This window comes from Enhydra lutris, unplaced genomic scaffold (genome assembly GCF_002288905.1).
Source record: "Enhydra lutris kenyoni isolate GAN:26980312 unplaced genomic scaffold, ASM228890v2 scaffoldscaffold50, whole genome shotgun sequence".
Lineage (NCBI taxonomy): Eukaryota > Metazoa > Chordata > Mammalia > Carnivora > Mustelidae > Enhydra > Enhydra lutris.
This window is the reverse complement of record NW_019154134.1, coordinates 11,281,134-11,305,380: the sequence shown is the minus strand read 5'-3', so window position 1 is coordinate 11,305,380 and position 24,247 is coordinate 11,281,134. Positions and strand designations below refer to the sequence as shown.

Genomic DNA, 24,247 nt, shown 5'->3' with positions numbered 1-24,247 from the left:
CGAATTCAAGGGATTACTCTACCAAAAGAAAACAAAAACAAAAAACCAGGAAGCTGAATAGGGACTGTTTCCAGCTCGTTATTGTTCCTACACGCTGTTGACACTCCGTGGGTCAAGTCCCCTTACCCAGTGTTTCAGTGTCCTTCCACTTGTAAGAGGAGATGCACGGGCTTCATTTCCACTACCTACCCGTCCCAATCCTATTAGCAGCCCCTGCACGTTTACTCTACCTACGAAAGGCGGACATGGATTTGTTCATCCAGTCCACGGTTTCATTGACCCTCTAGCAGAGACAGCGTTGGGGGTGGGCCTTGGGGAAGTCCGGCGGGCCAGGTTCGCCCCAGGGCGAAGCGGGGGCACCCCTCACGGTCTGCGCACACGCCGGTGTACACGCGCGGGACACAGGTGGACAGGCAGAGCTCCCACCGCCACAGCAGTTTGGGTGGAGACGCCAGCTCTGTCACCGCGCCTACCTGGCTGGGAGGGGGTGTGCCGGGAATCCCGAGGCCTGGGTGTCTCCGCCCCTCAGTTCCCGTCACGTGCCTCCACGCCACCCAATCAGCGTCCGCAGCGCACAGGCTCACAATTCAAACTGCGGCGCCGCCAGCTCGCGGGGATCCGCGCTGGGGCGGCCTCCGCCGCCGCCGCCGCCGCCGCAGCTGCGTACCCGCCATGGAACACCGCATCGTGGGGCCCGGCCCGTACCGAGCCACCAAGCTGGTGAGTGGAGGTGCCGGAGCCTGGGCGAAGCCACCTGCCCCAGGGTCCCCGGGCCTGGCAGTGGGCCGCGTGCTTGTCAGTCCTCGCCTCTGCAAGGTTGGCGCGGCCCGAGGCGGGACCCGTTTTCTCCAGGGCGGCCGTTTTCTGAATGATTCTCAAAGAAAGGCCTACCGGGTCAGGAGCTCGACGGGAATGGGTGGGAGCAGCTTTGTTCCTGAGACATTGGCCTGGTTTTCGGTAGTAAGTGACGCCTTCGGATTTAAAGCGCCCGAAAGACCAGGGTGACCCCACCCCCCACCCCCTTTGTCCTCTGGAATCGAACGCCTGTGGCGGGGAGAGGAAGGTCTGAGTTGGTAACCTCAGGGCCCTCCACCCCTTGTAACACTCACCCATCGCCACAGAACGGGCAGGGCGTGTCTCCGTCCTGAGTGTCACTTGTGGTGACACCTGAGGTTCTTTCTAACGGTGACCGGAACGGACGTGGGTCTTGGCCGCTTTTCTGGCTCCCAGGGAGCGTTTCTGGTTCTGTCAGCATCGACCTAAATCAGCGGGTGTCCCGAACGGATGTTCTGAAAGAGGCTTTACAGACTTTGAAGGTCCAGGGTGCTGCTTTTTCTCCTGGGAGAAGAACTTTGGTATTCAGGGTTCTGATGCTTAGTTGATTTCTTTGTGACCTGGAGCAAGTGATTTTAGTGATTTGCGTTTTAAAGAGTCACTATAATGGAATAAGTGGTGACAATTTGGTAATGTCAATTGCAGGTGTTTGGAGACTTTCTATGGAAGCCTGCTGGTAATTGGGAGGAGGGGACCCTCCTTGTGGTACCATACGTGGTAAAACACTTATGGCCACATGTAATTTGGGAATTAGTTTCATTGTTCTGTGTAACCTAACGGATATCCAGGAAAAGATAGGCGCAAGGTGGGAGGAGTTACAGCACTCATCTTTGCCAACAATCTGCTATAGGCATGCATATAATGATTCATTCATTAAAAAAAAAAATCAGCAAATATAAATTTAGATTTTCCTTTGGGCTAGCCTCTAGGAGATGTGGATGGTGCTGACAGGGGACAAATAGTTTTTTTGTTTTGTTTTGTTTTTAATGTTTTCATATTTACTTAGGCTTCACAATTGCTTCTACGGTTTGGAACCATATGGAATTTGGGCTATTGGTAGGTCCATGTTTAGGGATGAGATAGAGATTGTGCTTCATCAGGGACTTTCAAAAACTTTACTCTCCTTTGTTGGGGGGGTGGGGAACATCCCTCTCCCCCAAATTTATTCACAGCACTTATGCAAGGGAAACAGAAGCTCAGAATCTTGGGGAAGGTAGTTCTCATCTTTCCTGCTTTAGACTAAAAAAAGTTACATCATGATTGGAACTGTTTTAAATCTCATTCACTGAATTGTGTGAATTACTACTTTTCGTGGACGTATAGTACCTATGTAATAAGGCACTGCTTCATTCTGAGTCATATTAACATAATATCAAAGGAATTTATAAAGAAACATGTTCTTTGTTCTCCAGAAGCTGTCAGCCCCTAAGAAGTGATATTCAAGTCAAGTTTAGCTAAGACTGACAAATTAAGCAGGAAATTTAATTATGTGACTAATTAATGAAAGCACTTCAGTTTTACCAGAACTTCCCAGGTAGTCCATTCACTTGTCAAATTTATTCTATTTGAGACCTTTGATCTTAAACCAAGATTTTGGAAGCACAGAAAACTGTAGCAAATTTTTTTTTTTTTTTAAGTGAGTTTTCCTGCTTTATATCTGTGATCTCTGTCATCATTGTAGATGATTTAACCTCATTATATGTATAAATGTTTCTTGGAGCATAATTCAGTTGTGCCTTACAACTTTTACCTGATAAATCACGAAGTTTGTGACTAGTCCTCTCTAGTCCATCTCGCTCTCCTCACTTATCGTTTCCCCCCTCTCCCAAGATCACCCTCAATCCAGTCTTCAGGAAAGGCTTGGGAAAATCATTGGCATAGAAGGAGCAGGCCTTTACTTCTTCCTTTCATGACTCCCTTTACTTTTTCAAATCATGTACACCTCCATTTTCTAAAGCACCAAAGTCTTATCTGAAAATAACATTTTATGGACGAGGTAAATTTTTATGCCAAAAATCAAATGACTGATTCTAAGTCATTACATGGTGAATATGGAAGTTAAATTAGCAACTTACTCATCTTCATTCAAATAGCTTTCACTTTTGTAACCCACATACAAATACAGTTGACCCTTGAACAATGTGGGGCTAATAGGAGTGCCCACCCATGCACAGTTGAAAGTCCATGTGTAACTTCCCAAAACTTAACTACTAATGGCTTGCTGTTCCCTGGAAGTCTTACTGATAACATAAAGAGTCAATTAACACATTTTGCATGTTGTATATATTACATCCTGTATTCTTATAATAAAGTAAGCTAGAGAAAAGAAAATGTTACTAAGAAAATCATAAGGAAGTATGCCTGGATGGCTCAGTTGATTGTCTCCGCCTTTGACTTAGGTCATGATCCCAGAGTGCTGGGACTGAGTCCTGGGTCTTGGGCTCCCTGCTCAGTAAAGGAGTCTGCTTCTCCCCCAGTGCCTCCCCTCTGCTTGTGCTCTCTTCCTTTCTCTCTCTCTCAAATAAATAAATCTTTTAAAAAGAGAAAATCCTAAGGAAGAGAAAATACATTGACAGTACTGTACTGTATTTGTTGATAAAAATCTTTATATAAAGTGGACCTAGGTAGTTCAAACCTCTCTTGTTCAAGGGTCAACTATAGTTCATCATTTTAATAGAAATAATGAGGAGAAAGAAAATTGCTTTTATAAAAACTGCTTTAATCTACTGAGTCTTTGAACTTAATGCTGAGTTACCACTACCATCTGATGCAAGTGGTAAACTTTAAAACACCTACAGCTGTCACTGAATCTGAGAACTAGAATGGACATGAACAATTGTCTAGTCCGGTTTCCTCCTCCTCTTGAGTCCTAAAGGGGTGAACTGACTTGATCAGGTTCTCCCTGCTAGTCTTGGCAAATTCAGCTAGATGTAGAGTTTGGTTGTCTCTGCACTCCGAGGCCAGGTGCATGATAGCACCATTATCACAATATTTTTGGTACTAAGAAGGAAGGAAATGGAATCAATATCCTGGAGAAAAGAACAGGAAACACGTTTCAACACTCACTGCTGTATTTTGTAGTTTGGCTCATGATGTGAAGTAAAGACAGTTGTATGAGTCCTTATTTCAGATCCCTAGTTTAAGGGATAAATAAGTAATACAAAGTTTTTTAAATCACGAACAAATCTCCTTTGTTCCCTTTGCTATAAAGATTTTCTCTCCAAGTAATATGTCATCGGAAAAAAATCACATTTTTAAGCTCTGTCTTGTTCTTTGTTGACATATAGGATATTTTCCTTCCAAGTGTAACTGAGAATTTTGAGTTATTTTACAGAAAACATAATTCTTCTTTTTTGATGGAGTAGTCGAGTAACAAGATAATTATTTTTAGAAGTAAGTAGGAAAAGAGATTATGGTTTTTTAGTTTTTAAAATTTATTTTTAATTTTTTAAAGATCATGGTCTCACTAGGTTTTAGAATTCTGAAATGTTTCATGTATTGAGTAAATATAATCCATAATGATAAATGCCATTAAAAGTCAACATAAATTAAAAACTCATTTTATAAGTTACTTTTTTAAGAGATGCAAGCTTTGATAAAGATGTCTTTTTTTTTTTTTTTTAAGATTTTATTTATTTATTTCACAGACAGAGATCACAAGTAGGCAGAGAGGCAGGCAGAGAGAGAGGGGGAAGCCGGCTCCCTGCCAAGCAGAGAGCCTGATGTGGGGCTCAATCCCAGGACCCTGGGATCATGACCTGAGCCGAAGGCAAGGCGCCCCTGATAAAGATGTCTTATTAGAAAAATTTCTAGTGTGAAATAAAAACCAGCTATCAACAGAATCAGTAAAAATCCAGACATAATTTTTTTTTTTCCTGTGTGTAGAATGCACTGAATGAAAAGGTCATTCAGAAGAGTAAATGTATGAGAATTAAGGAGACTATAGGTGACTTTGATCTACCAGACATTTGAACTTAGTTTTAATTGACTGTAATCACAATGGTGTAGTATTGCATAGAAAGACATAAATAGCTCAGTGGGAAAGAAAGGAGAGTTCAGAATAGAATCAAGAAAGATACTATGTAAAGTAACTTAATATTGCAATTCATTGAAAAAAGGGCGACATAATTGACTCTCCATTTGGAAAAAAATAAAGTTAGAGATATTCTCCTCCTGCCATAAAAAATTCTAGTTGGAGATTCAAATATTTTTTAAAAATCCCTTTAAAATATTAAAAGAAAACTTTGATAAATATTTTTAATACCACTGGATGGGGATATCTCTAATTTCCTTCCTCTAAACGAAGGGGATTCAGGATTCAGGAAATCCTGAAGCTATAAAGAAAATAAAGATATATTTGTTTGATTAACATCACCATCAACAACAAAACCTTCATATAGCTAGAGACTGTATAAATTGATTAGCCAGGAGAAAACAATTCTAATATTTTTAAAAAAGATTAATATTACATATTCATTCAGAGCACCTTTATTAAACACATGTACCATAAGACAGGGACTGTCTTCAGTTGTGAAGATACTGAACTGAGCAAAATAGACTAACTTTCCTGACTTCTATGCACTTTGACTTAAATGCTAGATTTAAACATTTAAAAAAATTGATTAAGAAAAAGAGGAAGACAACCCAATAGAAAAAGGTCAAGTCTCAGATAAATAAACAAAAATTACTTAAGATGAAGATAGGAACGAACAAAGTATAGAGACATAATTTCTTGACCATGGATTGGCAGAAACGAAAATGGTAACATCTAGTGATGGCCGCAGATAAGGCAGCATGCTCTTATATTGCTGGTAGGACTGTGAATTGTTACATCTGATTTAAATATGCTGATAAAATTTATAAATCCATTCTTTCACAAATAAAAACATTGGTCCTTTCGGTTATTTATTTATTTGAAAGAATAAGAGAGAGAGAGAGATGGGTAAGTGTGGGGGAGAGAGAGGGACAAGGTCAAGCCAACCCCATGCAGAGCACAGAGCCCACCCTATCTGAGGTGGGGCTCTCTCTCAGGGCCCTCATGACCAGAGGTGAAATCAAGAGTCAGATGCTTAAGCAGTGAGTCACCCAGGTGCCCCAGGGGTTTTAAAGTAATATTTTGAAACAACAACGTGGAAACAGATCCATGCCCATCAGTTAGAAAATGGTTAAGTAAATTATGGCATTCATTCATTCATAAGAGTGGCCTGGATCTATAGGTATTGACACAAAAAGACATCTATGCTATGTTCAGTGCAAAAACAAACTGGGGAATGTGTACAGTAGGATTGATTACATTTTTTTAAAGGTTTTATTTATTTATTTGACAGAGAGAAATCATTAGTAGGCGGAGAGGCAGGCAGGGGCTGGGTGGGTGGGAAAGCAGGCTCTGCTGAGCAGAGAGCCCGATGTGGGGCTCTATCCCAGGACCCTGAGACAAAGACCTGAACCGAAGGCAGAGGCCTAATCCACTGAGCCACACAGGTACCCCAGTTGATCACATTTCTTAAAAAGGAAAGCAAACAACAATCCTAGTAATAAATAATATACATTAAAAAGGATTTTTAATGTGTGATAGGTATGTAGGATCCGAGAGGGACTGAGCAATCTCTTTTATATATGCTTCTGCATTTAATTTGTTACAATGTGCATTATAGCGTAATTAAAATAAGTAGAGGAACTACTCACCAGCTTGAGTCAATTAATAGGCATATTTACTTCTGGTTTGAAATATAGGATTCCAGGGGCCCATGTCTTCATTACATTTATTAAGTAATGTACAAAGTACTATGCAGGGTGCCTGGGTGGCTCAGTGGGTTAAAGCCTCTGCCTTCAGCTCAGGTCATGATCCCAGGGTCCTGGGATCGAGCCCCGAATAGGGCTCTCTGCTCAGCAGGGAGCCTGCTTCCCCCTCTCTCTCTGCCTGCCTCTCTGCCTACTTGTGATCTCTCTCTGTGTCAAATAAATAAATAAAGTCTTTTAAAAAAATAAAGTAGGGACGCCTGGGTGGCTCAGTTGGTTAAGCAGCTGCCTTCGGCTCAGGTCGTGATCCCGGCGTCCTGGGATCGAGTCCCACATCGGGCTCCTTGCTCATCAGGGAGCCTGCTTCTTCCTCTGCCTCTGCCTGCCATTCTGTCTGCCTGTGCTTGCTCTCTCTCCCTCTCTCTCTCTGACAAATAAATAAATAAAATCTTTAAAAAAAAAAAATAAAGTACTATGCATTAAGTTTAATTGATAATGATTATGATAATTGAATCAACATAAAATAAATGAAAATCTTTTTTTTTTTTAATTTTTTTTATTTATTTGACAGACAGAGATTACAAGTAGGCAGAGAGGGAGGCAGAGAGAGAGAGAGGAGGAAGCAGGCTCCCTGCTGAGCAGAGAGTCCCATGCGGGGCTCGATCCCAGGACCCTGGGATCATGACCTGAGCCGAAGGCAGAGGCCTTAACCCACTGAGCCACCCAGGTGCCCCTGAAAATCTTTTTTATTAACTCCTCTTCCTTCCCCACTCCCAACATGTTTGATCAAGACTAACAGGAAGGCTAGGTGTCAGCAGAGAATTAAAATGACCGTGATTAAAAATATGTGGAGATTGTTTAAAACTTATGTTTGTGTTTATAGGTATAGGTGGTATAATGAAATGAGTATACTCAGTAAGTTTTCATGTGAGCACCCTGTGTAACTGATACATAGATCAAGAGATGTAACATTCCTAGCACTCCATAGGTACCCCTTGCCTTTCTTTGTTTTGACCTACTTACAAATTAACCACTGTTATGATTTCTAATACCATGGATTAGTTTTGCCTGCTTTTTGACTTTATGTAAATGGAACCATATAGTTTTTTGTTCCTTTTTTTTTTTTTTTTTTAAAGTAGGCTCCATGACCAGTGTGGAGCCTAACTCAGGGCTTGAACTCATGACCCTGAGATAAAGACCTGAGCTGAAATGGAGAGTGGGATGCTCAACTGAATTAGCCACCTATGTGCCCCCAGCCTTGACAATCTTTTATTTGCAAACTTCCCACTCAAAAGAAAAAAAAAATAACTTTTAAAAATGTATTTTATTCATTCAATAAGTATGTACTGGAGATATTACCACCAAGTTGTCCCGTCACGTGAACTTAATGGATTCTTACATTAATGAGAAACAAATGATCAAAACTATGGGTAAAACTGAGCCAAATATGTGTAATTCACTTCTTGGAGCCCTGTGTTTAATATGACTTTCCTTCATTCAACGAATAAGTACTGTTTATTACATGAAAAGCATTATAGGGAGAGAAAAAATGAGAGATGTACGAGACATAGTGTCTGATGTCAAAACATGTTTAAAAATTCTGCAAAATATTTTCCTATTTAAAAAAAACAACAACACAACAAACCTTAGACATCCACCCCTTCATCAGCCTTCCCTAGATTAAACGAAATGTTCACATATGGTATCCTTCCTACATAGTTACACCAACAGCTTTTTCAGACCCTAGGCTTCCTGCCAGCCCTCCTTAAAGTCCTAGAAACTCACAGTCGTACTCTCATAACCATTCTCCCTCCTCCCAGCCTTCTCTTTCAGGTGTATCACGGCACAAACTTCTCTCCTCCCTTTACTTCTCTCCTCCCTTCCCACTGAAATCAGAAAATCTTTTTTCTAACAACTACAGTTCTGATCTTGGCATATTCTTTTTATTTTTCCCCCTTCTGGCTCCTTTTCCCTTCTGATGAGGCCTTTTCTTCCAGGTTTCTCTTTATTCCTCCTCCTGCCCAACCCCCTCTGCAACAATGGTCCACTATTCTTCCACACAACACCAGGGGCATAGAGGACCAAGTCTGGGTCTGTGCAAGCATGCACCCTAGACATAGAGCATAGCACCCAACACATAGTAGGGATTCAGCAAGCAAACGCTTAACTGGTCATTTACTTTTTCTACTTTCTTTAACTACCTTCTAACTTGATGCAATTGAATTCTACTCTGATTCTGAATCTTGTCTTCCTTGTAACCAAATTCAGACATCATTTTGCCTTAGGTATATATTAATCTTTCTACTTCATTTGACACTGTTATATGCCATCCTCCAAATTAAGTTGGTCCAGATTTAAATAAATTTTTAACATCTTAAAAACACACAAGAAACAAGACAAGCCACTGTAGGATAACATTTAACTAGAATTTCTAAAACAAACAAAAAAACCCCTCAAAACATGAATGAAAAGACAGACACTCCAACAGAAAAAAAAAAAAAAAGGAAAATAACTTAAACAGGCATTTCACATGAAAAGATCTTTAAACTTACCATAATATACGCAAAGATGTTCAACTTTATTAATTAGAAATGAAATGCAAAAGTTGTCCACAATGCAAAACTACTGCATGCCTACAAAACGGCTAAAATGAAAAGATAGGCAACACTAAGTGCTGCTGAGAATGTAGAACAACTGGAAACCTCATATGTTGCTGATGGGAATATAAATCAGTACAACCACTATGGAAAACAGTTTGGCAAACTTTGTAAAAGTTAAATGTATGCACACCTCATACTCCAGCAATTTCCATTAATTATATATCCAACAGAACATATATTTATGTTGGTCAAAAAACACAATGTTCATAGGAGCACTATTCTTAGAAGAAGAAAACAACCCAAATGTCCATCAACTTAAGAAAAGATAAATAGTGGGGTGCCTGGGTGGCTCACCTGGTTATTCATGCAATGGAATACTGCATAGCAATAAAAATGAACTACTATCATACGTATTAACAGATGAATAACATAAATAAAATGTAATCTTGATATAAGATGTCCAGAAGAAAAGTAAAATTTATATGATTCCATGGGGTGCCTGGGTAGCTCAGTTGGTTAAGTGTCCGACTCTAGTTCCACCTTGTTCCTCCATTCAGCCTACTTTAAAAAAAAAAATTCAAGTCTCTGTCATCAAGGCAGTCTCTTCAATGGAAGAACTGCATTCACGGTCTTAAGTATTTGGGACATAATAACCTTTAAAAAAAATCAGTTGGTTACTAAATGCTTTTCTCCTTTTCTTCCCCAGTGGAATGAAACAGTTGAGCTTTTTCGTGCTAGGATGCCCTTACGGAAACATCGCTGTCGTTTCAAAAGTTATGAACGTTGTTTCACGGCTGCCGAAGCTGTGGATTGGCTGCATGAGCTGTTGAGGTGCAGTCAGAACTTTGGCCCAGAAGTAACCCGCAAACAAACGGTTCAGCTGCTGAAAAAATTTCTCAAGAATCATGTTATTGAAGACATCAAGGGAAAATGGGGTCAGGAAGATTTTGAAGACAATCGTCACTTGTACAGGTAAGGGTGACAAGTAAACCCTGAAGAGGAGGACTACGGGGAGGATGACTGGACTTGGTCAGTCTCTTGAAACTTCCTCATGTGGAATAATCTCTCTTTTCCAGTGGAATGATGCTCCCACTTGTGATTTGTTGAGTGAAGAACCACGTGTGTTGTTAAAATAAAACCTATTGCAATGTTCCAGGGCCTGTAGAGTACCCCCTAGCGTGGTTAGTTGCAGTGACTTTTCAGAAAGGACATCTGTTCGTGTCTTCTGCACATCTGGGAGGAGGGTTACAGCACTTCTTAAGAATCTGAAAGGATGAAAGAGCAGCTCTGGGATGGACCTTTCTAGCAGTGAGAAGGGGTGTATTCCCGGAGTTAGTGGCAGCGTGGGTCTGATCTTTAAGCAGATCTTGGGCATGTATGAAGAATTGTGCTAGAATTCCCTTTGTCTCAGTTGAACCCTGGCAATGTATGTCTGCTGTTCTCCAAATGTTTTTGCTCATGTTTTAGTGCTATTTTGTGATGATATGATAATCCAAGGAAAATATGCATGTCTCTCTGCTCGGACTTTCCTTTTCACTACATGCTAGGTGGTTTTATTGCTGGAGGTAGAAGGGACCTATCTAAGCTTCAGGAACAGGGAGAATATTAAAGAGAAATGAAACTGCACATGTCCTGAGAAGAGGAAGTGTTGAGTTATTGACAGAGGCCACCTAGAGGGCTGAGAACCTGAGTGGGGGTTAAAAGAAGAAATGGAGAATATGGACCCTTAACATTTGCTTTCTTTTACTCCAAAAGAAAAATGAAGAATGCCTTACAACACGTTTAGTGAGGCAGTTTAGAACCACTGAGACCCTTGGTGAGCAGAGAAAACCTGTCTATTCCTACCTGAACCATTTCTTTGGCTCCTTGTGGGCTGGCTGCTAGGAGAGGTTGCAGAGCACTGTGAGGGTGGCCTCCAGCACCAAGGCTAACCCTAAACATTGCTGCATGTTTAACATTGAATTATTTCTTCTTCTTCTTCTTTTAAAGATTTTATTTATTTATTTGACAGAGAGAGAAATCACAAGTAGGCAGAGAGCAGGCAGAGAGAGGGGTAAACAGGCTCCCTGCTGAGCAGAGAGCCCGATGTGGGGCTCGATCCCAGGACCCTGAGATCATGACCTGAGCCAAAATCAGAGGCTTAACCCACTGAGCCACCCAGGCGCCCCTAACATTGAACTTCTTTATAGAATTTTGTTGGCAGTCTTCAGCTTCCAGATATCGAGATTGTCATCAGGGCAATTAGTTGTCTCTCCATTTGGCAGTTATTTCTGGCTTGCTCATCCAACTTTTAGTTAGGATCTTGGGTGATTTTAGCTTATTCTGAGATCACAGTGTTTGTTAGCCATAGGCAGTGGAGATGCTAGCCCTCGTTCTGCATGCCTTACTTCACTGGGAATTTGTAAGTGATTATTTCTCTTGGGAAACTAATTGCTTATACCCCATCACAACTTAGCGAGAACACTTCCAAAAAAAATTTCTGGATGAGTAACTTCCAATCTGTTCTATTGTGACCTTAAATGGGGGTAACATCCATTGTGTGCCAGCAGGTTTTCAGGATCCTCAGGGGAGGGAAATTGGAGCATGCTCTAGGAATTCCAGCAGTGTCAGGGCATGCTTCATGTCACTAGGAAGCCCCCTTTAAAACCTCAAGTGCACAGACAGATTATATTTGTCTATTAATGATTTTCCCTTTACTTTCTGTAATACTGTGCAGGAATAAAGGAAGCAGGATTTTCTTCCATTATTTACCACCTGGAAACTGATAGCTTTCCAGTTTCCTGGGTGAAAGTTTTATATTCTAACTACTGATGTTTGCCAATTTCTCAGGTTAATCTGGGATGAAATCTATGTACATATGTAAATCATTTGTTAGGAGCATGCGCCTTGGATTGAGAATGAGCTAATGAGCATGGAGGCAGCTGTTGGACGCATGCGGCTTCCGGGACTGGTGCTCAGGATCCTCACACCTGCATGGTAGGGCTCCAGGCAAGATCTGGGGTGGGCTGCCCTACCTGCTCTCCTTCCAGCTGCTGTCCTAGTAGAATAGGACTGCTGCCACATTATAATGGAAATAGATGAGTGAGATTAGGACCTAGAGGCAGGTTAGATTTAAAAATAGATGGAGAGCCAGTAAGGTGGAGAAATTCCAGAACGGGCTTTTATATCAAGCCTAATGGATGGGGGTCCCTTCTAAGCAGTGTCAAAGAGGCTGGAATGGCCAGCTGAGCGCTCTTGCTAGCACATGAGGAACTAAGGTATTCAAGGATCTATGATGTGCTGACATGTCCACATTATCGTTATTTAACATGACATCTGTTGATACAGGGTATTTTCCTAATTTTAAAGATTAGGAAGTTAATAAGGCCAAATTATTAACTTCTCTAGAGTCCCTCGGCTGGATTAAAAAAAAGCTCTTCTTCGTCAGGATTTGAACTGAGATGTCTGTGTCTGAAGCCTGTCTTCTTATGGTATGCTATATTACCTCCATTTCCACAGCACGAGGTGGACTTAACCTAGTAAATAAATTAGTGACTGAATGAGTAAACACACAATAATAAACAAGAAGTATTTGGTGTGGCCACCATGTGTTTATATATTTATAGAATTCCAGTGATGTTTTAAGTACTGGGTAATACATTAAATGATTAGCTGTGGTTGTCAAATAGGGGAAGTAAGGTAAACATCATTAGCCTAAGCGCTTATAAATATAGCTGGGGGTGGATGGTTTCTTGGGTCTATAAGTTAAAGAAAGCTACACGAAATACCGAAGGCCATTACAGCATTTTTTAAGGACAGAAAATGCACACGCATGCATACACACATGTATGTTGTATATGTTGTAGTATCTGTTGAAGAATTTTATAACAGAAATTATGAGCTAAGCTTTTATTTTGGAATATGTCCAATCCTATTTCTAGTTTTAAAAGAATGTGTGTCATGTTTCTTCTGTGATTACATTTATATTTGTTAACCATGATTTTTTTCTCAAGAATCAATAAGTATAGAAAAAAGAAGGAAATAGTGAATTTTCTTGTTAAAGAAAGCAAGATCCCAATATCTAAATGTCCGTTAAGTCAGAGTGTTACAGAGAGGTACCCAGAGCTAGTTACTAAACCTTGTCGTTCCTGTTTCTAATGCCACTGTCTGGAAAGACTTCTGAATTTGCTGCCGCTGAAGATGTTACAGATTTCACTCAAGGGTCTACATAGTTGAGCCAGACTCTGTCGTCTGTGTCTAACAGTTTCCTAGTCCTGTACCTCTGATGAGGAGGGGCAGTTATGTATATTTGTATAAGAAGTTTCAGTTTATAAAGCAGTTTCCCTTCCATCATCTCATTTGATCTTCATGGCAACCCTGGGAGGTGGACAGGGTAGATATTTCTACCCTGTAGAAAATGTAGAGAACCATTTTCTTTTTATTTTCCCACCTCTTCCTGTTCCCTTTTCCTATTTCCTTCTTTTTCTTTCTGTGTTTCTACCTCTTTATGTGTATCTCTGTCATGTTCCTACTTTCTTTTTTCTCCTCATTTCACTTTTTCTTTCCCTTTCCCTCATATTTACTTTTTTTTTCTGTCCTATTTCCAGAATACTGATTTTAATTTGAAACTAGAAGTTGTTATGTGGATATTGTCAGCTCTATTGAATAACATTACTTTCACGTTCTTCATTTAAAAAGCAAGAATCATGCTGCCCAGTTTTAAGACTTCTACGTAAAGCCAAAATAATAGAGACTGTGGTGTTGGTGAAGGGCTAGATACCTAGACTGGAGGCACAGAATTGCCAGTTCAGAAACGCACACAAATATGGCCATTTGGTTTTTGACAAAGGTGTAAAAGCGATTTAAGTGAAAAAGATGGTATTAGAACAACTGGATATATATCCTCTATGTGCAAAAAAGTGAACCTCAAATGTAAACTGCAATACTTTATGCAAAAGTTGATTCAAAGTGAATTGTAGATTTAAATGTAAGACTGTAAAAAAAATTTTTTTTGAAAGATTTTATTCATTTATTTGACAGACAGAGATCACAAGTAGGCAGAGAGGCAGGCAGAGAGAGAGGGGGAAGCAGGCTCCCGGCTGAGCAGAGAGCCTGATGTGGGGCTTGATCCCAGGACTCTGAGATCACGACCTGAGCCAAAGGCAGAGGCTTTATTTAACCCACTGAGCCACCCAGGTGCCCCAAGACTGTAAAAATTTTAAGACAGCAAAAAATCTTTATGCTCAAGAGTTAGGCAAAGAGTTCTTAGCATAACACCAAAAGCATGATTCATAAAAGAAAAAACATGATAAATTGAACTTCATCAAAATTAAAAGCTTTCGCTATGTGAAAGACATTATTAAGAGGATGAGAAGAAAAGGTACAGATAGGGAGAGAATATTTGCAAACCACATATAAGACAGTGGACTGCTCTCAAGAATATGTAAAGAACTCACAAAACAACAGTAAGAATACAAACAGCCCAATTAAAAAATGAATAGAATACTCACTTGAAAAGATGTTTAATAAGATTAGCAGTAGGGGAATGCAAATTAAAACCATGATAACATGCTGGCTTGTGTCTATTGGAATGGCTAAAATAAAAATACTGACAATATCAAGAGCTAGAGAGGATATAGAGCAACCGGAAATTTCATCTGTTGCAGGCAGGAAGCTTGGATTGGTTGTCATTTTGGTAGCAAGTTTATAATTTTCTTTTAGAGTTGAGAATATACTTACATATGACTCAGTGCTCCCCCTCAGCATTTACCCTGGAAAAATGAAAATCTGTTTTGACTCAAAAAGCTTGTACATGAATATTGATAGCAGCCGTATTAATATGGATTGCCAGCCACTGAAGACAAACTAGATGTCCTTCCATGGGTGAACGGATAAACATTTTTATATCAATACAATAGAATGCCACAGTGTGCGCAGGTGTGGGTGGTGGGTGGGGAGGTTGGGGTGACTATAAAGTCAGAGGAGGAGGTTTGGGTAATAATGGAACTGTTCTGTTTCCTGATTGTGGTGGTTATACAGATGAATATGTGTGTTAAAACTGATAGACTTCTGTACCAAAAAAAAAAAAAAAATCAATATTACTATATGCTAAAAACATTTTTTTTTTTTTTTAAATGCTGGAGATTTGAAAGTCTCTGTACCTCTGGCAAAAGAAGTCTGAATTTACATTGTTTGGGTATGTGGCTCTTAAGTCACATTCTGTGGCCCTGGGAAAAGTTTTTCATTAACCTTTTGAAGGAACAGTTTTAGGACCCTCACTTTCAAGTTCATGGACTATTGGCTCCCTCTAGTGGGCATCCTTATTTTTATAGTAAACTCAGAGAGAGAGAGAGAGAGAGAGAGAGAGAGAGAGAGAGTCAGAGAGATTTTGTTTTTCTTTTGTTTTTATTCTTTTCATCACATCCTGGGAACTTGTCCTGTGATAATTGGGTATGTTTCTTAGTGTTCATAGGCATCAGTTTTTCATTTATAAAATGAAAGGGTGGCCTAGATCTTTAAGGACTTTTAAAATTCTAAACATTTATGATTCAGAATACTGAGTACTTATCGCATGTGTTTGTCGATCTAAGGCAGTGAAGGAGATAAAAAAGAAATATAATGTAATTCTTTTCTTCCCTAATTTGGGATTCTCTTGAGAGGTAGAGTATACATACATGAAAAGACAAGTAGCAGGACCAAGGTGTTTTTTAATTAAGTAACCCAAACGAACTGGAACAAATAATAAACTAAGGTGCTAAACTGAAAGTCCTTTGGTTGATGCATCCGTTTTGTTTGAATGGCATAGTGTTTTTAGTCACTAAAGTTTCTTCCCATCTCATTTTTATTTTTCACTTTTGGGTATTTTGTGAAAATTATATTTTAAAATTTACAAAATATAGAAGAGTATATGCAATGAAAATCTCCCTTTCCCCCTCTCTCTTCCAGCTTTCCTTTCCTCAGAGGCTCCTAATATTAATAGCTCTAACACAGTGTCTTAAAAAATGGTGAACCCCGGGGCGCCTGGGTGGCTCAGTTGGTTGAGCAACTGCCTTCTGCTCAGGTCATGATCCTGGAGTCCCGGGATCAAGTCCCACATTGGACTACCTGCTCGACAGGGAGTCTGCTTCTCCCGCTGACCTTTCTCCACTCATGCTCTCTCTCTCATTCTCTCTCTCTCTCTCAAATAAATAAATAAAATCTTAAAAAAAAATTGTGAACACGAAGGTCTTCAGATGGAGCAAATTGACTGCAGTTGCCACACCTTCCACCTTTCCCCTCCATTATTCCAGACCATACCATGATTATTTGTCTGCCTGACCGGTGCAGGAAATGTGTTGGTGACCCACTTGGTGTAGACTGGAGTGTTTTGAGACCTAATGGAGTAGGAGGTAGAGGATTTCAACCTAGGTCCTGAGAATGTGGTAGGATCTGGATAAAGTGAGGGGACGGGAAGGGAGAGGATATTTCAGATAACAAGGATACCAAGACAGAGGCTCTCCATCAGAAATGTGTAAGTGGACTGTGCTGGGAACAGAGAGGAGACTGGCCTGGCTGCAGAAGTTTTAGGTCAGAAAGTCATGGGGATAAATTTGGTGTAATTTCTTAAATATTGGGGTGTGGATAGACTTTAATTTTGTTAATTTATTTTTAATCGAAGTGATATAATGTTACATAATATTATGATGTATTGTTACCAAGTTTCAGGTGAATTGCACAGTGATTCAACAGTTATATATATATATTACAAAATCCTTACCACGGTTAGTATAGTTACCATCTGTCACCATACAAAGTTATTACAATTTTATTCATTAAATTTCACATGCTGTACTTTTTAACATCATGATTTATTTATTTTATAACTAGAATTGTGTGCCTCTTAATTTTATGTATTTCACCCATACCTCTCCCCTCTAGCAAGCACTGGTTTGTTCTTTGTATTTATGAGTCTATTTTTGTTGTTGTTCATTTGTTTTGTTTTTAGATGATTCCATATATACATGAAATCATATGGTATTTGTCTTTCTTTGTCTGATTTATTTTACTTAGCATTAGTATCCTCTAGATCCATCTATGTTTTTGCAAATGACAAGATTGCATTTTTTTTAATGGCTGGTAGTATTCCATTCTGTCTGTCTAGCTAGCTAGCTAGCTACCTCACATCTTCTACATTCATTCGTCTATTGATGGAGACTCACATTGCTTCCGTTTCTTGGCTATTATAAATAATGCTGCTATAAACATAGGGGTGCATATGGCTTTTCAAATTAGTGTTTTTGTTTTCTTCAGGTGAATATCCTGAAGTGGAATTACTGGGTCGCATGGTAATTCTATTTTTAATTTAAGATACCTTCATACTGATTTCCACAGTGGCTGCATCAGCTTGCATTCCTAGCAACACTGCATGAGGGTTCCCTTTTCTCTACATTCTTCCCAACACTTGTTATTTCTTGTCTGTTTGATTCTAGCCATTCTGATTTGTTGGAGTGGTATCATAGTTTTGATCTGCATTTCCCTGATGATGAGGGATGTTGAGCATCTTGCTGTGTCTTTTGGCCACCAGTATGTCTTCTTTGGGAAAATGTCTATTCAGGTCCTCTGCCCATTTTTAACTGGATTATTTGTTTTCCTTTTGATTTGTAGGAGTTCTTTATCTATTTTGGATATTAAGTCCTTATCAGATGTATCATTTGCTATATATGAAAAAGGCCACTCACTGAAAGTATTGATGATGGTTCTCTTGATGGTTTCCTTCGTTGTGCAAAAGCTTTTTAGTCTGATGTAGTCTCAATAGTTTATTTTTTGCTTTTGTTTCCCTTGCCTGAGGAGACATATCCATAAATACGTTGCTGTGGCTGATATCCAAGAGATTGCTGCCTATGTTTTCTTTTATAAGTTTTTTTTTTTCTTTAATCCTTAACCAACTTTCATTCCTTTGAATTCATGATGCCTCGTGACTATCCTTAATAGGGAATGGAGGATCATCAGTTGCGAATCCAGAAAATTCAGGGGACATTGTTCATTGAATGCTCCCCTGAGAAGAAGGGAAAGCTTTTTTGGCCAGAGAAGGTAGATTGAACCAGAATGGTTCTTTTTTTTTTTTTTTTTTTTAAATATTGTATTTATTTATTTGACAGAGAGACACAGCGAGAGAGGGAACACAAGCAGGGGGAGTGAGAGAGGGAGAAGTAGGCTTCCCACCAAACCGGGAGCCTGATGCGGGGCTCGATCCCAGAATCCTGGGATCATGACCTGAGCCGAAGGCAGACGCTTAACGACTGAGCCATCCAGGTGCCCCAACCAGAATGGTTCTTAAATACTGTTGATTTGGAAACAAAATGATAAAGATCACCTAGGTGTCAAACAGATTTTCTCAATTAACCCTATGCCACAAGTCCTGAGAAGAGTGGGAACTTGGCTGGAGATGCAGGCTGTGAGAGTAGCCTTGTGAAAGCTGTGGAAAGGTGGGGGCGTACCACTCTCTGGATTTGATAAGCTTATAATTTAGGAGTGGAAGAAGCCGGACAGGTGTTATTTGGGAGTGTCAGAAAGCAAAGTCTGTCTTAGCATTTTTAAGTACCCCGTGCCCGGTCAGCTTTTCACTTGATTAATACATTCTGGCTTCTTCTTAGTGCTGTTAAGATTCCTGCTAATTAGATTCTCAGGTATGCTGCTTCTGGCTGTCCTCCTCTTTTTGTCTCCTTTTCCCTTCTCAGGTATCAAAGAGCCCCTCCTATTTTGCCAGGCATAGTGCTAAACTCTTTGGATGCCTGGTCCATGCTTCAAAGACTTCCAGTTTAGTTAGGAAGACAGATAAATCCAAATTCATTGTCACAGATGTTATGATTATGGTGTGCTGTAGGAGGACTCAGGAATCAGCTCTGCTGTGTAAGTCAGAGAATACTTTGCTCCAGAGGTGACACTTGGGTTTGGTCTTGATGCATCAGTGGGTGTTGGCCAGGCAAGGAAGTCTAGGTGGAGGGAATTGTATCTAAGAGCAGTCATCATAAGTAAGCTTGGAGGATGTAAAAACTTGTTTGGTGTGGTTGCACAGGGAGTGGTGGAAGATAAGGCTGGGAAAGAATTTGCTTTTATCTGTGTCCCCCATACCCAGCACAATGCCTAGTATTCATTAAGAAGTTCAAAGGTTAGTAAGTGAGGTGTTCACTTTTTACAGGGCTGGAGTTAAGCAATAATCACTCCACCTGTTCCTCAGTTAGAGTGGCTCTTTCTTTTCCCTCATGGAGTGAGCTGTAGTTAAGTGTAATATGAAGTCAGTAATGGAAGGATTGTAACAAACTTACAAGATTTGGAGTGAGGCAGGCCTGGGTGTGTGGGGCTGGATATGAAAGGAAATTAGTGTTAGGGTTTGGGGTGCACCTGGAATGGATACAGGAGAAGGGAGCAAGGGGTTGGGTGTGCCTTCAGACTCTGATGCAGGTCTGACCTCTGGGAAAGACCATAGGGTACAGTTCTGAGAACATCTTGATGAGGCTATTGGCAAGTCCTTGGACAATGGTTGCTTGCTAGAGGAATCCCACTCTTCTGGTAGAACTGGCTTGGCTCCAGTAACCACCCTGTGCTCACCAGTGTGCTGTAAGCATCATGGTGAAGTGTGAAAGATACAGTGGCTAGAGGCTGCAGGCTGTCCTGGAGGCTGCTGGTCCCTTGAAAGGAGATGTGAACTGTGAACCTCCTGCTTGGCATAGTCCATCACTTGTGCTGAACACATCTGCTTCTCCACACATGTTTATGGGCTTTCTTCCCGAGACAAAACCCAGGAGATGGAAATTACTGGGAAGAATACATCTCCTCTTGCTGAAGCCAGTCTAATGGGTATAGCTGGTCCTCATCCTTTTTCTTCTCGACTTGCCATTGTAAATTCCCTTACTCTCAGTTATCACCTTGGACAGCTTTGGGTGGTTTACCTAGTAGTGAGATCCCAAAGTTCATTACTGAGAGCGTCTGAACCCTTGATAACCATACACTTGCCAGCCTGATGTTTCTGTACATGCCCATGCACAGTTAACAGTGGGACTAAGAAGTATCAAGAGGGAGCACAGGTTTTCCTGTCCTTATTGCAGTAAGAGCAGCCCACCCTCCGGCTGGTCAGGATGAGGCCCTACTGCCATGACAGTCATTCCTCTTCTTGTGTGCTCCTCCCTGTCACAAGGAGCCTAAAGTGCCCTTGCTATGTCTCCTGGCAAGAGAACTTGTGTGTCTTTTTTGGGTGCAGGACCTCTAACTATGGAGTCAAGAGTTGTGGGGATCGTTCACTGGGAGGGATGGTAAGTAGGGCTGTTCTTAACCTCCACTCCTTGATCCTGGGCCTTGTATTCTTGTGGATATAGGACACAGCACCGTATAGAGTCTTCTGACTTAATCCATTTACTGTTCTATTGTCCTATATGTCCAGCTTGTCTCCAACACAACACTGTTTTGATTACTGCAGATATAACTCTTGAAATCAGTTAATGTGAGTCCTCCAACTTTGTTATTTTTCAAAGTTATTTTGGCTATTCTAGTACTTTTGCTTGTCCACATAAATTTTAGAATCAATTCGTGTATTTCTATAAAAATTTCTGTCGTAATTTCAGTGAAATTGTGTGCAGTCTATAGATCAGTTTGGGGGAGATTTGACAAATTAACAAAATTGAGTCCTCCAGATAAATCATGAACATGGTACAGTTCTCATTTCATTTAGGTCTTTAACTTCCCAGCTGTGCTATGTAGCTGTGGATGTACAGACGGTGCACAAATTTTGTGAGATTTAGATCTAAGTCATTCATGTTTTTTTGGTGCTACTGTAAATGGTGGTAGTTGTCTTTGTAAATTCGCACTTTTCTTTATCTAAGCTCTGGATATTTTATACATTTTCCTCTGTTGTAAATGGAATTTATTTTCCAAGTAGTTATTGTTAATAGAGTAGGAGTGTCTTTGAGACCAGATCACATCTCCCTTCTCCTTAAAAATACTTATTTCTTTCATCATAATGGAATCTTGGTTGTTGTTTTTTGTTTGTTGTTTTATTTGAATTCGAGTTAGTTAACATATAGTGTAGCATTGGTTTCAAGAGTAGCCTTTAGTGATTTGTCAGTTACATATAACACCCCCTTCTGATCCCAACAAGTGCCCTCCTTAATGCCCCATCACCCATTTAGCCCATCCCCTGCCCACCTTCCCTCCAGCAACCCTCAGTTTGTTCTCTATAGTTAGGAGTCTCTTACGTTTTCCCTCCTTTTCTGTTTTTATCTTATTTTTCCTTCCTTTCTCCTCTGTTCATCTGTTTTGTTACTTAAATTCCACATATGAGTAAAATCATATGTTATTTGTCTTTCTCTGACTTATTTCACTTAGCATAATACCCTCTAGTTCCATTTACATTGTTGCAAATGGCAAGATTTTATTCTTTTTGATGGATGAGTAATATTCCATTATACACACACACACACACACACACACACACACACACACTACACCTCTATCCATTCTGTCAATGGATATTTGGGCTCTTTCCATAATTTGGGTATGGTTAATAGTTAAATATAAATTTTGGTGTGCGTGTACCCCTTCAAATCAGCATTTTTGTATTCTTTGGATAAGTAGTTGTCATACAATTGCTGGGTTATTGGGTAGTTCTATTTTTAACTTCTTGAGGAACCTCCATACTGTTTTCCAGAGTGGCTGCTCCAGTTTGCATTCCTACCAACAGTGTAATAGGTTTCCCCTTTCTTTGCATCCTTGCCAACATCTGTTGTTTCCTGAGTTATTAATTTTAGTCATTCTGACTGGTGTGAGGCAGTATCTCATTGTGGTTTTGAGGTTTTGAGTTATATTTCCTTGATTATGAGTGATGTTGAGCATTTTTTCATGTGTCTGTTCTGTTAACCAGACAAATTTTCTTTAGAAAATTATCTATTTAATTTTATTGGTTGTTTCCTTTGCTATGCAGAAACTTTTTATCTTGATGGGGTCCTAATACTTCATTTTCCTTTTTTTCCCTTGCCTCTGGAGATGTGTCGAGTAAGAAGTTGGTGTGGCCAAGTTCAAAGAGGTTGCTGTGTTCTCTAAGATTTTGTTGGTTTCGTCTCTCACATTTAGGTCTTTCATCCATTTTGAGTTAAGTTTCATGTATGGTGTAAGAAAGTGGTCCAGTTTCATTCTTCTGCATGTGGCTGTCTAGGTTTCCCAATGAATTTTTTTCATTGGATATTCTTTCCTGCTTGCTTTGTTGAGGGTTAGTTGACCACAGAGTTGTGGGTTCGTTTCTGGATTCTCTGTTCTGTTCCATTGGTCTATATGCCTCTTTTTCTGTCAATACCATACTGTTTTGATGATTGCAGCTTTGTAATACAGTTTGAAGTCTGGAATTGTGATGCCTTCCACTTTGTTTTTCTTTGTCAACACTCCTTTGGCTATTTGGGGTCTTTTCTGGTTGCATACAAATTTTAGAACAGTTTGTTCTAGCTCTGTGAAAAATGCTGGTGTTATTTTGATAGGGATTGCATTGAATGTGTGAGTGCTTTGGGTAGTATAAACATTTTAACAGTATTTGCTCTTTCAATTCATATGCATGGAATTTATTCCATTTTTTTGTGTCTTCTTCAATTTCTTTCATAAGCGTATAGTTTTCAGCATACAGACTTTTACTTCTTTGATTAAGTTTATTCCTAGGTATCTTTTTTTTTTTTTTTAAGATTTTATTTATTTGACAGAGAGAGTACAAGCACGGGTCGTGCAGGGAGAGGGAGAAGCAGGCTCCCACCGAGTAGAAAGCCCGACATGGGGCTTGATTCTAGTACTCTGGGATCATGACCTGAGCTGAAGGCAGCCGCTTAACCCACTGAGCCACCTAGGCACCCCGATATCCTATGGTTTTTGGTGCAATTATAAATGATACCGATTCCTTGATTTCTTTTTCTGTTGCTTCATTATTGGTGTATAGAAATGCAACAGATTTCTGTACATTGATTTTATATCCTGCAATTTGCTGAATTTATGTATCATTTCTAACAATTTTTTGGTGGAGTCTTTTGGGTTTTTTATCATAGCTATGAAGAGTGAAAATTTGACTTATTCCTTGCTGATTTGGATGGCTTTTATTTCTTTTGGTTGTCTGATTGCTGAGGTTAGGACTTCCATTAATATGTTAACACAATGGTGAGAGTGGACATTCCTGTCTTGTTCCTGACTGTAGAGAAAAACCTTTCAGTTTTTTCCCCTTTGAGCAGGATAAATTAGCTGTGGGTCTTTCGTATATGGCCTTTATAATGTTGAGGTATGTTCCTTCTATCCCTACTCTCTTGAGATTTTTTTTTATCAAGAATGGATGTTGTATTTTGTCAAAAGCTTTTTTCTGCATCTGTTGAGAGGATCATATGGTTCTTGTCCTTTCTTTTATTAGTATAGTGCACCATGTTGATTGATTTGCGGATATTGAACCACCCCTGTAGACCAGTTATAAATTCCACTTGATCGTGGTGCATAATCCTTTTAAGGTACTGTTAGGTTTGATTAGCTAGTATCTTGTTGAGAATTTTTGTATCCATGTTCATCAGGGATATTGGTCTGTAATTCTCCTTTTAGTGGGGTCATTGTTGGGTTTTGGAATCAGGGTAATGCTGGCCTCATGGAATGAGTTTGGAAGTTTTCCTCCTATTTCAATATTTTGGAAAAGCTTCCGAAGAATAAGTATTACCTTTTCATTAAATGTTTGGTAGAATTCCCCTGGGAAACCAGCCAACTCTGGATGCTTGTTTGTTGGTAGATTTTTGATTATGGATTTGATTTCTTTGCTGATTATGGGTCTGAGCTTCTCAAGTTTTTTCTATTTCTTCTTGTTTCAATTTTGATAGTTTATATGTTTCTAAGAATTTATCCATCCCTTCCAGATTGCCCAGTTTATAGGCATATACAAATATGCCTACATATGATTATATTATTATTATATATTATACATATATACATACATAGACATATATACATATATATTTAACATATAATCATGTACAATTATAATTGTATTTCTCCAGTGTTAGTTGTGATCTCTCCCTCTTTCATTTGTGATTTTATTTATTTGGATCCTTTCTGTTTTC

General features: G+C 39.7%; 1 protein-coding gene across 2 annotated transcripts in view; it reads left to right on the top strand.

Annotated features, from left to right (window-relative positions):
- Nucleotides 1-672: 672 nt before the first annotated feature.
- Nucleotides 673-24,247, top strand: part of LOC111156939 (DEP domain containing 1B) — an 84,850-nt gene continuing 61,275 nt past the window's right edge. For both annotated transcript variants that reach the window (XM_022518101.1, XM_022518100.1), the window contains exons 1-2: nucleotides 673-720; nucleotides 9,880-10,145. In XM_022518101.1, coding sequence (XP_022373809.1) covers nucleotides 673-720; nucleotides 9,880-10,145 — 314 coding nt within the window. The remainder of the gene's footprint in view (nucleotides 721-9,879; nucleotides 10,146-24,247) is intronic.